General features: G+C 38.4%; 1 protein-coding gene across 3 annotated transcripts in view; it reads right to left on the reverse strand.

The window, feature by feature from the left end:
- Positions 1-5,473: 5,473 nt before the first annotated feature.
- Positions 5,474-15,477, reverse strand: part of SLC22A4 (solute carrier family 22 member 4) — a 40,313-nt gene continuing 30,309 nt past the window's right edge. The window contains exons 6-10 of one of the 3 annotated variants that reach the window (XM_070465051.1): positions 15,199-15,299; positions 13,134-13,348; positions 11,455-11,637; positions 9,171-9,306; positions 5,474-5,857 (exon numbers count right to left, since the gene is read on the reverse strand). In XM_070465051.1, the coding sequence (XP_070321152.1) occupies positions 5,782-5,857; positions 9,171-9,306; positions 11,455-11,637; positions 13,134-13,348; positions 15,199-15,299 (711 nt within the window). In that variant the 3' untranslated portion in view covers positions 5,474-5,781. Of the gene's footprint in view, positions 5,858-9,170; positions 9,307-11,454; positions 11,638-13,133; positions 13,349-13,843; positions 13,975-15,198; positions 15,300-15,477 lie in introns of those variants that run through there. The other 2 variants (XR_011486765.1, XR_011486766.1) reach the window with 2 other exon arrangements.

Here is a 15,477-nt window from a genome sequence, read left to right on the forward strand (position 1 = left end):
CTGTGTAGGGAGTTCTGGCCATAATAATAATTAGGCAAGAAGAAGAAATAAAAAGTAACCAAATTGAGAAGAATAAAATGAAGCTACAGTAATGAAAACACTGTGGTACTGGCAGAAAGACAGATATATAGACCAATGAAACAGAATAGGAAAAGCAGATTTGGGATGGAAATGGGGGAGAGTAAGAGTACAAAGTAAACTGAGGTGTGTTAAGTTTAAGATTCCCATTAGACATCCGTGAGGATAGTGAATTGGTGTGTGAGCCTGAAGTTAAGCTCTCTCTGTATTTGGTGGTTGTTAATGTAGAAGTGGTATTTTAAATTGTAAGTTTTTTGTTTTTTTGTTTTTTTTTTTTAAGAAGAGGAAGAAGACCAAAGACTAAGTTCTGGGCACTCTAATGGTTAGCAATAGAGGAGATGAGAAAGGACCAGTGAAGGAAATTGTGAAGGAACAGTCAACAAAGCAAGAGGAAAACCAAGCAAATGTGATATCTGGAAAACATTTCAAGGGAAGAGAAATCAGTTTGTCTGATCCCTTGAGAGGGGTCGTAAGATGAGGACTATGAATTGACCATTCAGTTCAGAAACATATAGGCCACTGGGGACCTTGAAGGTTGCTCTGGTGAAGAGGTGGGGGCTAAAACTTAATTGTAGTGGGCTCAAGAGAAAACTGGAAGGAAAAACCTGGACCTAGCAAATATAGAGCTACCTGTATCAATTGAGAAGTTATGCTGTAAAGGGATAGGGAGAGACGGGGCAGTAGTTGAAGGCAGAAGTGGGGTCAAGGGAGAGGTTTTTCAGTATTGTAGAAATAATAGCATGTTTTCATGCTGAATGATAAAGATCCAGTAGAGAGAGAAAAGACTGATAGATCAATCATAGAGCAGGCAGGAGAATTAATTGCTGGAGCAATGTCCTTGAGTAGGTAAGAAGGGGATGGGGGCACCAAATACAGAAACACACACATATAGAGGGAGAGAGAGAGAGAGAGAATTCTCTGCTAGGAGCAGAGACCATTGATCTCAAATAATAGGAGAAAAGACAGAGTGTAAGGATACAAAGGCAGTTAGATTGGTAGATTAAGATGATAAGAGCTTAAGTGAAATAGGAAGAAAAGGCCCAGCTGAGGGTGAGCATGGGGGAGGAGATATTAGAGGTCTGAAGACAAAGGTCATTGAGGATAGAGAATGGATCAGTGAAGCAGTGGAGCATGACTGTCAGTCAGCATTAAAGTTCCTCTTGACGACTGATGATTAATTTTAAATGAAACCAGTCAGCATGTTTTGCGTATTTTTTCCCCTCAGCGATGTCCAGCAGTGCAGGTGCTGATGGAAGTAGGAGGGGGGCTGGATTTAACCAGCATTGCAGTTTGCCTAGGAGAGTAAGGTGGATTAAGAAAGGGGCAAGGAAGTTGATTATAATGATTAACTGTTGAGTACAGTGAGATGTGAGATAGAGGAAAACATCTAAGTCTGCTAGGTAGGGGGCTAAATACGTGCATTATCTCACGTACTCCTCAGAGTCATCCCGTGGAACTGCTTGGCCTCCTTCAGAGATGAAGAGGCTGAGATTTAGGAAGACTCAAGAATATCAGAGATATCAAGCATATCTCAGAGATACTGCAGGTCCAGTTCCAGACCACCATCATATCACAATATAGTGAGCCACATGAATCTTTTGGTTTCCCAGTGCACATAAAAATTATGTTTACACCATACCACAGTCTGTTAAGAGTGTAATAGCATGGTGTCATAAAAAAAAAGTTCAAACCTTAATTTAAAAATACTTTATTGCTAAAAAATGCTAACCATCATCTGAAAATGTAAGGTTGCACAAAACTTTGTAAAAAAAAAAAAAATGCAGTTATCAGTGAAGCACAATAAAGCAAAGCACAATAAAATGAGGTGTGCCTGTTTAACTTGCTCAAGGCTACCCAACCAATAAATGACAGACCCGGCACTAGGCCCAAGAACACTGGTCTCCAAAGGTGCACTTAACCTTCCTATTATTTGCTTCAACTGGAGTATTAGCTGGTACTTTTAAATTGATGAATAAACAGAAAGGAAACTAACTTTGTCCAAAATATTTTTGTTAACATTTTTCAAATTTGTGTTAATTTTAAGATTTTTGGTGTACAAAAAATTTTTAAAGTTTATAGCAAAATCTGTTTATTTTACCTTATCTTGAATTCCCTATCCATCTTGAGATTAAACAATCACCTGTATTTTCTTTCAGCTTATTTATTACTTTTGACTCTTTAATCCATTAAGAATTAATTTGGTATGTGTTTTATGGTAAGATCCTGTTTTTTGCCTAGTTTGTCGGTTGTCCCAGAACTAGTTTTGAATAGTTTATCTTTTTCTTGATAATTTGTAATGCACTTTATCATATGTTATAATTTAATAAACATTTGGGTCTGTTTCTGGCCTTCCTATTTATCTTTGTTAGGTATTTAGAATAGGGAAAAAGAGTCCAAAATGGCAGTGGCTAAAAGACCTGGAAGGGAAAGCCGGAGAATATAGAACAAAGGAAGGTCCGAGGACTGGAGTGAGAACCTCAGGTAAAACCAACAACACTCCTGGTCGGCCCAATTTACATAAGGCAGGCCCAGGGACAGAAACCTATAAAAAGAGGAGCCAAAGCTCTCTTCTGCCCTTTTTCGCTCCCTCTCTCTCCCCCGCGCGATGGGGCGATCTTCTCTTCGCGTCTTTGGATCGACGTGCCCTCATGCCTCAAAGATGGATTTTCCTGCTATTATCTAAATAAATAGAGCTGTAACACTGATTTATTTAAGAGCTATAACACGATCTGTCCTCCGAGAGCTGTGACCGGCCAAGGGGCTTTAATGTCCGTCACTCCAAATTTTTGTTGTGACAAGACAAAGAACCGAGGAGCATACGCTCTCGTGACATCTTTGTATTTTTAAATCTGAAGGATGTTTTACCTTACAACTCTTCTTTCCCCCAAATTTCTTAGTCTTGCCTATTGTTCTTTCAGATGCCCTTTAAAATTAGTTCTTGAGTTCCTAAAATATGTCACTGGAATATTAATTTTAGTGAGTTAATTTGGTAAGAATGGTAGGTAGGCCCACAGCATTCATTTTACACGCAGCATGTCTCTACTCAACTCTTAATAAAATGGAATAATTTTTTCACTTAGACTTCATATGTTTGTTTAGAGATTATTTGTAGGTATTTTATGTTTTTATGACTGTTAAGAATGGAACCTGTTTTTCTCTAGTGTATTTTCTAGCTGATTATTTCTAGTACATAAAAAGTTGCTGATTTTGGAAAATTTCTTATATGCCTCCAAACTCCTAAATATTAGAACTTTTAGTTAATTCTCTTGGATTTTAAAAATAAAATAGAATATGATTATAGAATCCTTGTAATATTGATAATTTTGCCTATTTTATAATAGCTTTATTTTTAATCTATATTTTATACTATGACTATAGTTACTAAAACCCAAAAATGTTGAAAAGGTGCTAAAACACATATCCATAAAATTACTGTTAATGGGATGCTTCCAATATTTCACTCTAACATACAGTGTAATATTGGCTATCAGTCTGAGACTGATATTCATAAGCCAGTTCAGGTCATTGCCTTGTAGGCCTAATTTTGAAAGTTGTTTTTAAAAATCAGGAATACATCTATTTTGGCATGTATTGATCTATTTGGGCTTTGAACTACCAAAGAGATAATGTATTTGTGTACTCGTTGCTTTTTTATGAATAGATTTTTAAAAGTCATGTTTTTACAATTATAAAATATAATAATAAAGCACCCATATAATATGCATATAATAACTGCAGTAAAAGGCAATGATCATATCCTTAGTTTTTCCATGAAAAAAAAAAAGCTTTAAGTGCATTTTATACTTCAGTGTTTAAAAATTTAAATGTAAAAAAAAAAATTTTAATGTCTATGTTTCAAACAACATTTTCACCAAGCTAGCATTACGAAGTATTTTAATTGAAAGGAATATCATCAAATGCCTGTTCCGTGCAAGAAAGCACTACAGTAAGGGTAAAAAGATAAGCAAGGTGAGGTGCCTGGCCTCCCAGAGGCTTATAGACAAGTGGGGTAGGGGAAGGGTGTGGGCAACTAGACAAGAACCCAACAGAGGCAAGGTGTAAAAACAAATACCAGAAGAGCACAGAGGAGTGACCAGTCAATGCCGGTGGGAAGGAAGTTGAAGGAGCATTTCCTGGAAGGCAGCAGGACCTGCTCTTTGAATGACAGGCAGCTAGTATCCAGCCGGGTAGGTAGAAAGGTGATTCAGACAGGTTGCCCCAGTTGGGGAGATAAAGGTGCGGGGTAGACGAAGCTGTGTACCTGAGTCCCCAGTGAGTAAGTGTAAATTCTCTCAAGAATTCTAGTGGGTTTTAAGGTAACACTTGGAAGTGGGATCAGTGTGTCTGTAGGGGTATAAATATGTGTTAGAAATATGACAATATAAAGAAAAACTTCTGAGATAATCTGAAAAGCTCAAGATAAGGGTCTTGAAGCAATAAGGATTGTTTACCAAGATGTTTCATCAAAGGTTCCTTTGAAAAATATTTAGATAGTAAATATTTATATTTGGGGATAATTAATTTTCGGAGATGATGCCAACGAGAAGCATATTAAAAACCAATGGCTGCCTGTACTAGTAGCACACCAATGCGCTGGTGGTGTTAAAGGGTCAGTAGCTTGTCCCTTGCTGCTCCGAGAGGAGCTGCTCCTGGTGAGAGTATGGGCCCCAGGTCTTCGGGAGGAACTGTTTGCTATGTTATCATCTCAGCATGCCTCAAATGTGGTGAGATGCAGAGCTGACATTTATCTTCTGAGCTTATGTTAATACATTATCCCATTTGTGGCTTTTACCTTGCTCATTCCTGGAACTGAGATTCCGCTATTGCTGACCAGATGCACCCATGGTTAAAGAGGTTACAACTGCATATTGTATTTACGGAGGTATATATTAAGGGAAAGAACTGGTTTAAAAGGATCTCCAGATTGTTAGCTTGGATAGTCTTCTTCTGCGGTACTACTTCTCTTGGCTATGGGGCACACAAATCACCTCTACCAGCCTAACTAGTTTGTGGTTTTCCTGATTTTCTTTTTACAAAAAAAAAAAAAAAAAAGGCCCCTTAAGCCAGTCTTAGGGAACAGAAAGCTTAGTCGTGTTTACAAAGAGCACAACAAATGTGATTCATTTGATAGCCGCTGAAATTATAGCCAGGAGCGGCCTTGTTTCCTTCTTAAATGCTGACAGGCCATAGAGCCAGGCTGTCTGATCTCTTGATGCATTTCACTTGTAAATGCTATTAGTATCTGCCATCAATTCTTCTCAAAGCAGTGTATAAAATTTTCTGGGTAGGAATACTGCATATATTTGGTCATTTTGAATGAGCTGGTTTACTTATACACACACATAAGCCTGGTAGTTGTATTAATTCAATGAACTTTTAAAAAATTTGGATAGTCTTTGTATTTGGAAATGAGTTTAATCTTTATATATGGATTTTCCAGTCCTTGACCAACACGTTTTCTAAAAATCCAACGAACCCAATTCGTTGAATTAATTAGGAAAAGTCTCTAGAAATGGTTTGTTTTTAAAAATAAGGAGCTTATCTGCAAGTCTGGTCCAGAGTTTGCCATATGGCAAGCATTTCTTAATAGCAAGGTCCACTTTAGTGTTTTTCCTCCTAGTCAGTCCTTTTCATCAGGAACAGCTTTAGTTTCTTCACAGGCTTATGGATGTTTTTCAATTCACCGAATAGGATGGGATTTTATTAGAATGAAGTTATTATAACTTTGGGATTTTCTTCTTTCTCCATTGAACCTTTTGTTTTTTTCCGATATCTGAACCTGAAAATAAGATAAATGCCAAAGAAAATTAAATGAAAAAAAATGCCAAATTGACACACAAAAAACATTTTTCTAGTCAATTAACAAGTAATTACTTTAAAAAGAACCTCAAAAAAAAAACAAAAAATAAAAATAAAAAGAACCTCATGAGTATAGCTAGCACTAGTATTCACAATTTTATAGTTTCACTGAGGAAAGGATAGAGTGGTAAGCATGAAGTTCTTGGTAAGTTAAAGTTGATATTGAAGTAGTTTTATCATTAGGAGAAACAGCCTATCAAAACTGGGCATCTTTTGCTATATACATCCAGTCTAGATCACAATCCATTCACAAATGGACTTATTTTTATCATGGCTATGCACTAAAAATACATTATCTTATATAACATCACAAAAGTCATATGAACTATTCCCATATAACAGATGGGAATACTGAGGTCTAGTGAAAACTAAGCAAATTGCCCAAGTTTGCAGTAGATTTGGGGTTTGAAGCCAGGCAGTTTCACTCTAGAATCTAAACTTCTCTTGGACTTCCCCGGTGGCCCAGTGGTTGAGAACCCACCTGCCAGTTCAGGGGGCATGGATTCAGTCCCTGGCTGGGGAAGCTCCCACGTGCTGCGGGGCAAATAAGTTCTAGAGCCACAACTGCTGAGCCAGCCCTCTAGAGCCTGCAAGCCCCAACTACTGAAGCCTGCGCGCCTAGAGCTGTGCTCTGCAGCAAGAGAAAAACCACTACAGTGAGAAACCTGCACACCACAGCGAAGAGCAGCCGTTGCTTGCCACATCTAGAGAAACCCTGCAGCTATGAAGACTCAATGCAGACCAAAAAAAAAATGAACCTTAAACTTCTACTGTCGTACCACTGATCTTTTAAATGTTTGCCAGTCTGTGTTGTCATAGAAAGATATTTGATTTTTGTCCCTGGTTTCTGAATAGAGCTCCTAAAGCCCTTGTAATTTTCTGAGTGACAAGGGTAACAGGAGTGTCTTACCTCTTAATCTAATGAGGGGTGAGGGGTCTCTTGGTGAGTCCCTAGATAGCTTCACGATGGAGGCTGGTTTCCAGAAAGACTGAGCCTTGACTAGAAGCCTGGAACTTTCAGCCCACCCTCCAGCCCCCAGAGAAGGGAGAAGGGCTGAGGTTAATTCAATATTGATCATGCCTGTGTAGTGAAAAACCTCCATAAAATCTCCTAAACGTTTACTGGGGTCTGGAGAGCTTCTGAGTTGGCAAACACACCCATGTGCCGCGATGGTGATGCTCCCCAACTCCACAGGACAGAGATTCCTGTGCTCTGGACCCTTCTGGACCTCACGTTTTCCCCTGGCTGTTCATTTGTGTTGTTTATAACAAACGGGTAATAGTAAGTAGAATGTTTTCCCAAGTTCTGTGTATCATTCTAGCAAATTCCTGAATGTGAGGAGGGGGGTTGTGGAAACACCAGACTTTGTAGTCAAGTTGGAGGTGTTGGAGCTCAGGGCAGGCTGCCCCCAAACATGCTACAATGGCATATTGATTATTTTGCATTTTGATTTTGTTTTTGCTTTTGGTCACGCAGCATGTGGGATATTAGTTTCCCAACCAGGGACTGAACCTGCACCCTCAACAGTGAAGGCATTAAGTCCTAACCACTGGACTGCCAGGGAAGTCCCCATTATGATTATTTTGAATTCAAGTTGCTTGTGAAGGAGCCAATGAAGAAGGAAGCTCTGGCCTCCTCTGTGCCCCCGAAAGCAGGAAATAAATCCCTCTTGGAAAAGGCCCACTCCCCACATAGGGAGGTAGAAGGACACCCTTATTACCAGAGATGGAGAATCCAGGGCAGGGCCAAAAAATCTGTATAAATAAACCTTGCTGTTTCTTTACTAATTTACCACTCAGGCCCACACTTCATTTAAATTCCTTACTAATTAAGTACCCAAGTTCATGTCTTTGGGAAACTCCAGAAGTTGGTGAGGGACAGGGAAGCCTGGCGTGTTGCAGTCCATGGGGTTGCAAAGAGTCTGATACTACTTGGCGACTGAACAACAAACAATAACAACTAAGCACTCAAACCTAAATTTCTTTGTCGTATCAATTCCTCTCAGTTTTTATTGTTTCTTTGTCTAAAAAGTTTAAAAGCTGCCTGCTTTGGCCATGTCTGCTGTCCTCTTTCTGAGAGATCTCTGTATGCATGAATTAAAATGTGTTTTTTTCCTCTTAACTTGACTTGTGTCAATTTTATTATTAGTTCAGCCACAAGAACTTAAAGGGGTAAGGGAGTAAATTTCCCCCTCCCCGACAGCCAGAAATGTGGATAAGCTTGGGGACCCATTACTTGTGACTGGCAGCTGAAGAGTAAGCTGTCTTATGGGACCGAGCCTTTAACCTGTAGAGTCAGACACTGCTGCTGCCAGACGCTAGTCCTGGGTAATTAGTGTCATAACTGGGTGATATTATAGGACATTTATTTGGTGTCAGAATTGGTTGATATCAGGAAGAAAACTCTCACACAATCTCATAGGCCAAAAAATGATACTGCATTAAAATTTTTTTTAAATTAATGTGGACAGGTATTTCCTTTTCATATATATATTTGGCCCTGAAATGTTCTTTTCTATAAACTGCTTGTTCATGACTTTTGCTGGTTTTCTTACTGAGTTGTTGGTTTTTTTCCCACTGATCGCTAAGAGCTTCTTATATCTTATCAACTCTGTCTATCTCATATCTTAAGTTTGTTAACTCTGTCTAGTGTGTTGCAAATGTTTTCCCCCTGGTTTGTCGACCTTTGTTCTAATTTATGGTTTCACTTTTGCCCTACTGACAATATCTAAAATTGCTTAATCAAATATGTTGATCTTTTCCTTAATGGCTTTTTGTTTTTCATATCACACTCAGAAAGGCCTTCTTTAAGGTTATAAAATATTTATGTTTTATTCTGGTACATTTATGACTTTATATTTTTAGGTCTCAATTTTTAATCTTTCTGGAATTTATCATGATATATTTTGAAGTAGGATTTAAGCTTTTTATGTAGCCAAAATGGCTAGTTGACTATTCTAACACTTTTTACTGAATAATCTAACTTTTCCCCACTGATTTTGAAGTGCTCCTTGTTATCTCACCCTGAATTCTCTTATTGTATTCAGTTTAATTTTGAACCCTATCCCATTCCAGTGATTTATTCTTCTGTACCGTTATCATACTGTTTTAATTACCATTGCTTAATAATATGCTTTATTATCTGATAGTGATACTCTCCACTCTTGTTACTCTTCCTTTTCAGAACCTTCCTGTTTATCTATCATGTTTATTCTTTTTTAAGTTCCACTTACCCTTTCACTTTCTGCATCTGCTCTAGGGTCTCTGGTAGAGTCCTTCCAAAACTTTCGGGGAAAAAAAGAGTGATAATTCCGATCAGGACAGTCAGGCTCCCCATGAGGATGTAGGGCAGAACTCTGTTGTAAGCGCCTGTAAGACACACAACGTAAGGACATCAGTTAGATAGAGGGACTCTCCAGATGCTCTTGAGAACCACTTTGTAATGGTGGCACACAGTTTTAAATCTGAATACTTACAGAAGAAAAAAGTGTGCAAAATACAGTTTCTGTTTGGCAGATGTCATTGCCTCTGAATTTCCATAATCATTCACTCTTGATCTTGCATTATCAAAAGGTCTTTCATGTCAACTGGTATTCTCTAAGCTGCTACTTAATCAGGTATGATAGATGTTCTTTTGATAGAAAACTTTGCCTACCAAAGTTCTCTTAAGGTGAAAGTGACTGGAGATGCGGAATGGGAGGACACCACAGGGAAAGAGGTAGATCGGGATGTTGCAGGGACGGGTACTGGCTATGATGACTGATACGACCTTTGCATTTGCTAAGACCAGTAGGCTGCTGTAGAAAACTAGGTCCACAAGAGCTGTGAGACTCTCAAAGAAAATCTAAGTAATATATTCAATCCAATTTAAATCAATAAATGTCAGGCACTGTGGTTTCTTTCTGCAGCATTTATATGTCTTGGTTTTATATGTAATTGGAAGAACCACTCCACCTCTTCTTTATCTGGTGTTACTTGGACAGGAGAATAATAGATCTTCATCTTGCTTCCCTTCTACATACAGAGATTACAGAGGAATAACACAACCAAGAATTTTATTTGACAAAAAATATATAAATCTTGAAGCTTCTCCAAGGCCTCTGTTGTCACCAACAGGAGCTGTGACTGTGGAATAGAAAGCTCTTTCTCAGATTCCTGCATTTCTTATGTAAGTGGTCCACCATTAGACCACATGAGCATGGTCTGAAAGCATAGGGAAGATGAAAGGACATTCTACATAATAATGTACTTTCTCAGGTATTCAGGGCAGCTGTGTGGAAAATGTTTCTCTTTCTCTGTAAGGTTTTAGAGTGTACCTTTTCTGAGAATTCACATTTGTCTTTGGGGATGTATGTGTGTGTGTTTGAACCAGTAGTAACTAGGAAGAATAAGGAAATGCATCTCCATTTCTCACCAGTAGAGTTCTTACGAGGTTAAGGCTTCGAGTGCTAGAACTTACATACATTGAACATCTCATGAAAGCCCTTCTGATGGATAAATATGATCACATAAAATCTAAAGTTCCTGCACTGCAAAAAAAGTCATGAAGTCAAAATGGAAATGATAAACTAGGAAAAAATATTTACAATATATATACAGAGGGCTAATTTTTTCAATTACAAAAAGCTCCCCCCCTCAAAATATAAATGTTGAATAAGCCATTAGAAAGATGGGAAAAGACATGGACAGTCAGATATCTTAAAAATAAATAGAATGTCAATAAATACATGAAAAAATATTCAATCTCATTCATAGTTGAAAAAGAAATGAAAGCAACAATGATATCTATTTTCACACAACAAATTATCAATGATTAAAAAATTGGATGATTCCCACTGTTGGTGAAGATGTGGAGAAACAGACACTCTCATATATTGATAGTTGGATTGTAAACTGGTATAGTATTCAGAAGTCAATTTGGCAATATCTATGAAATTTTTAAATTGCTCCAGCAATCCATTGATCCATATATACAAAGGCTGTGGGGGTGTAGGGGAATGTTCACTGTAGTGTTATTTGCAATAACAAAACTTGGAAATGGTCTAAATATTCATCCATGAACCTAGTTAAATAAATTATGTGTCCACATACATTAGAAGTCTATGTAGTAACTAAAAAGAAGAGAAAAGAACTACATACATACCAACTAGACTACATGAGCATGGTATGAAATTATAGGAAAGATGAAAGGCGAAGATGAAAACTATATATACACCAATCAGGAAAGATATTCTGATACAATGTTAAGTTTAAAAAAGTCATGAAACAATATTTATGATACAATTTTGTGTATTTAAAAATGTGTGTGTGTGTTGTACAAAACGAAACGTCTGGAGGATTACTCACCAAATGTTAGTATTAGTTCCTCTGAGGGCTGTGATTTGAGGAATTGAGAGAGTACAGCTGATCTTGTACACTTTCCAGTATTTTCTGTGCTGTTTGCATTTTTCACAACAAAAAGTCTATTACTTATAGATATATTTTTAAAAAAGGATAGACTGATAAGATGCATCTCACCTAGGTAAACAAAGTAGGGAGCAATGATGCTGCCCACTCTGGAGGCCATGGAGGCGACCCCCACTGCCATGTTCCTGACCAGGGTTGGGTAGAGCTCTGCAGTGAAGACATACAGCATGGCAAAGGCTGAAGTGATCCCAAATTTTCCCAACATGGCCAGACCAATGGACAAGAAGTTGTAATCTGGAAAAGAGACCCAGTGTAAACAGAGGTACTTTTAGAAACAATACTTACTTAACAGTTGCTTGTTTTGTCCTTATTGCTTTTATAAGAATGTTTCATAATATGTTTCATATACAAATATTTTATAATATAAAGATATTCCCCAAATTACACTTCTTCAAAGTCTTACTAACTGGACATAGAAAAAGATGGGGAGTGAAGGGTGCTTTGAGCTTCACTCTTCTGTCATTCTAGATTATTTATGCATTCCGTGACCTTATCTACAGTTTAATTACAACAGTTTCATAGTCAATTGTTAGCTTGTTAATGAAGTTAAGTTTAATCTTTGAAGAGAAGAACTAATCCTTTTATCCTACTTATTATTATTGAGATATATACTTCTATGTATAATACTATATATCAATAATCTGTTGACTTAATGCTGTAACAATATGAGAAACTTGGACATAAGAGGAAAAGAGAAGCGTGTATCTTTTCATGTGCTTTCTAACTACTTAAAGGTTACAGACCATAAAAATCACTGAATTCATACTGGAACTGGCATGTACTACCAACTCTTAACACTTGTATATATACATCAATCAGAGAGAAGGTTTGAAAGTACCAAGAAATTAGCACTCAGGTTTATGACTCAAAGAAAAGTTTGAGGGATTAGGTGAAAGTTTCTATGAAGGGGATGCACTGTGAGCATCACTCTTCTTCTGGTGGTGATTTCTGGTTCTCTGAGGCTAACCCTTCCGTTTGAAGGGACTAATTTTGAACAAAGGAAATCACAGAGTTAGCTATCTCTCATGTAACCAACTTATGAATGGTTTATTATGTAAGTGACAGTAAGTGAAAGTGAAGTCGCTCAGTCGTGTCCGACTCTTTGCGACCCCATAGACTGTAGCCTACCAGGCTCCTCAGTCCATGGAATTTTCCAGGTGAGAGTACTGGAGTGGATTGCCATTTCCTTCTCCAAAGGGGAAAGTGAAAGTCTCTCAGTCGTGTCCAACTCTTTGCAACTCCATGGACTATACAATCCCTGGAATTCTCCAGGCCAGAATACTGGAGTAGGTAGCCTTTCCCTTCTCAGGGGATCTTCCCAACCCAGGGATCGAACCCAGGTCTCCCACATTGCAGGCACATTCTTTACTAGCTGAGCCACAAGGGAAGACCATTTATTATGTAAAAGCTACATAAATAGGGAACAGTGGCTGATAATTAGGGCTTCCCTAGTAACTCTGATGGTAAAGCATATGACTGCAATGCAGGAGACCCAGGTTTGATCCCTGGGTCAGGAAGACCCCCTGGAGAAGGGTATGGCTACCCACTCCAGTATTCTTATCCATTCTTGCCATGGACAGAGGAGCCTGGTGGGCTACAGTCTATGGGGTCGCTTGCAAAGAATCGGACACGACTGAATGACTAAGCACACACGCACACATGACTAATAACTAGGCTGGTCGAGGTGTGGATCTTTTCTGGTAAGTTGTTAATTTTGGATAGCTTCTTACCTGCAGGGACCAACTGAATTAAGAGAAGCACAGTTCCTCCAAAGAACAGTACTCCAGCTATGACATAACGTCTGGGTAGGGTTCGAAGTAGCAGCCAGGCTGCAATGTAAGCTGGAACTTCAATCAAGGCAGAGAAGAAACAGTTCAGGTAGGGATCTCCATGTAAATTAGGAGTATTGAGAGAGAGAGCAAAGTAACCCACTGAGGTTAACATCCTAGAAATCAAAAGACAAAAATGACAAAAGGATGGCTTGAGTCACTTTACAATTTCATGATGGTTAGGAAGTTGTCCATATCTTGGTATCTTACAAGTAGTGACTAGCCACATAGGGCTATTTAAAAGTAAAAATTAAAATCAAATAAAATTTAGAATTTCATCCCTCACTTTGGCACTAGCCACACTTCAATTCCTTAGTAGCCACATAGAGCTAGTGGCTACTATAATGGACAACAGAGATATAAAATGTTTTTATCATTGCGGAAAGTTATGTTGGACAGCACTAAGTCTAAATATACAAATATTCAACAATTACCTATCCTAATCTAGCTAAATTCAGGTTTCAGTAGAATAGCTTGTACAATACATTCTCATCCCCTTAGAGATATTATTTGAAGAAAGACTGTCACATCAGTGAACATAAAATCCATATTTCATTCTCCACCCCCAAAAAAGAAAAAGATACATAGGTAATACTGTGGGATCCACTTACAGTAAATTCCAATTGACTTAGTAAAACTCACTTTAGGGAAAAAAATGAGTCTCACTCATAATGCTTCAAGGTATCACAGAATGCACATTGCATATCCCGCCATTATAGTTAACTTCCACATAAAAGCTTTTCTGTGGAAAAAACACTAAGTTATATATAACATTACGCAGACTCCTCTGTGGAGAAATTTGCTTATTATCAATGTGACTGAAAAGCAGAGAGCATCTGAAAAATATTTTCAGGAACACTGTTGGATCTTCTTATACATACTCTACTAGGTTGGATAACACAAGGGCTAACCCAAAACAAAACACGAAACTTTATTCCTCTAGGATCTTAGGGATTCTCACATTTGATAATAAGAGCAACATGAATAAAACTAATGACTACTTTATTGTTGGCCCAGTAGTACCCCTCCTCAAGATACATTTGCATCCGTGATACCTGCTGACATGTAAGAACTAAGTAGGTCCATTGTGGGGAAAGTCACGTGTCCAGGACACACTCGCTTAATTCAGGGTCATAAAGTCTGTTATTTGGCAGATATATTATTAAATCTTACCTACAAAGTCAGTTCATTATTTATGTGCCTTAAAAATCACTCAGTAAACTGCTATTAGCAAGTGTAAAAAGCTTGTCAAAACTCCAAGTCAGGCAGTGGGGACTCAGGGTATTCTAACCTCACTGATTAATTGCCTGTACAACTTCTGGAAGCAGAAGCTGAGTTAGCATCTCAGCTTCAGGCATCAGGGACAGCGTTAGTTTTAATCCCAGTAACTTAAGGAGGGGCAGGGGACCCTCTCCATGTGGGTCAAATTTCCCTTTAAATATTGTTCCCTTTGACAATTTTTTCAGTATCCAGTTCCATAAATTGAGTTGAAAGTGCAAGTCACTCAGTTGTGTCCAACTCTTTGCCACCCCATGGACTATACAGTCCATGGAATTCTCCAGGCCAGAATACTGGAGTGGATAGCCTTTCCCTTCTCCAGGGGATCTTCCCAACCCAGGGATCAAACCCAGGTCTCCCGCATTGCAGGTGGATTCTTTACCAGCTGAGCCACAAGTGAAGCCCAAGAATATTGGAGTGGGTAGCCTATCCCTTCTCCAGGGGATCTTCCCAACCCAGGAACTGAACCAGGGTCTCCTGCATTGCAGGCTAAGAGCAATGCAGTTTTACCAACTGAGCTATCAGGGAAGCCCTTAAATTAAGTTAAGGGCTTTCCAAATAACTTAGATTCTAAAATTCTAATTTTGTCTCAGGAGGACCCAGGCCTTGACCCTGTCCCTTGAATGAAAGAAAATCAGCTCTATATTTACACGCTGTATGGCACATTTCCAGATCTCTTATTACTTACCATAGCAGCAAAGACATAATGGTTATTGTAGCAATGTTCCGAGTCCTAAACAGGTCCAAAATGAAAACTTTCTGCTGCTTCAGGGGGAGTTGCTCCTGTTGCTAAAGTAATGTACACAACCATGAGATTAAGAGATGATGAGGAAGTATCTTTGGCTATGACAGTATGTTCTTAATGCACGTAATTCACTTCACTTTGAACATGCTTAGAAGTCTGGAATTTGCATGAAATAAGAGCATCTAAATATAGGATGCTTATTCTAACATGTTTGTGGCCCAT

This window comes from Odocoileus virginianus, chromosome 3 (assembly GCF_023699985.2).
Source record: "Odocoileus virginianus isolate 20LAN1187 ecotype Illinois chromosome 3, Ovbor_1.2, whole genome shotgun sequence".
Lineage (NCBI taxonomy): Eukaryota > Metazoa > Chordata > Mammalia > Artiodactyla > Cervidae > Odocoileus > Odocoileus virginianus.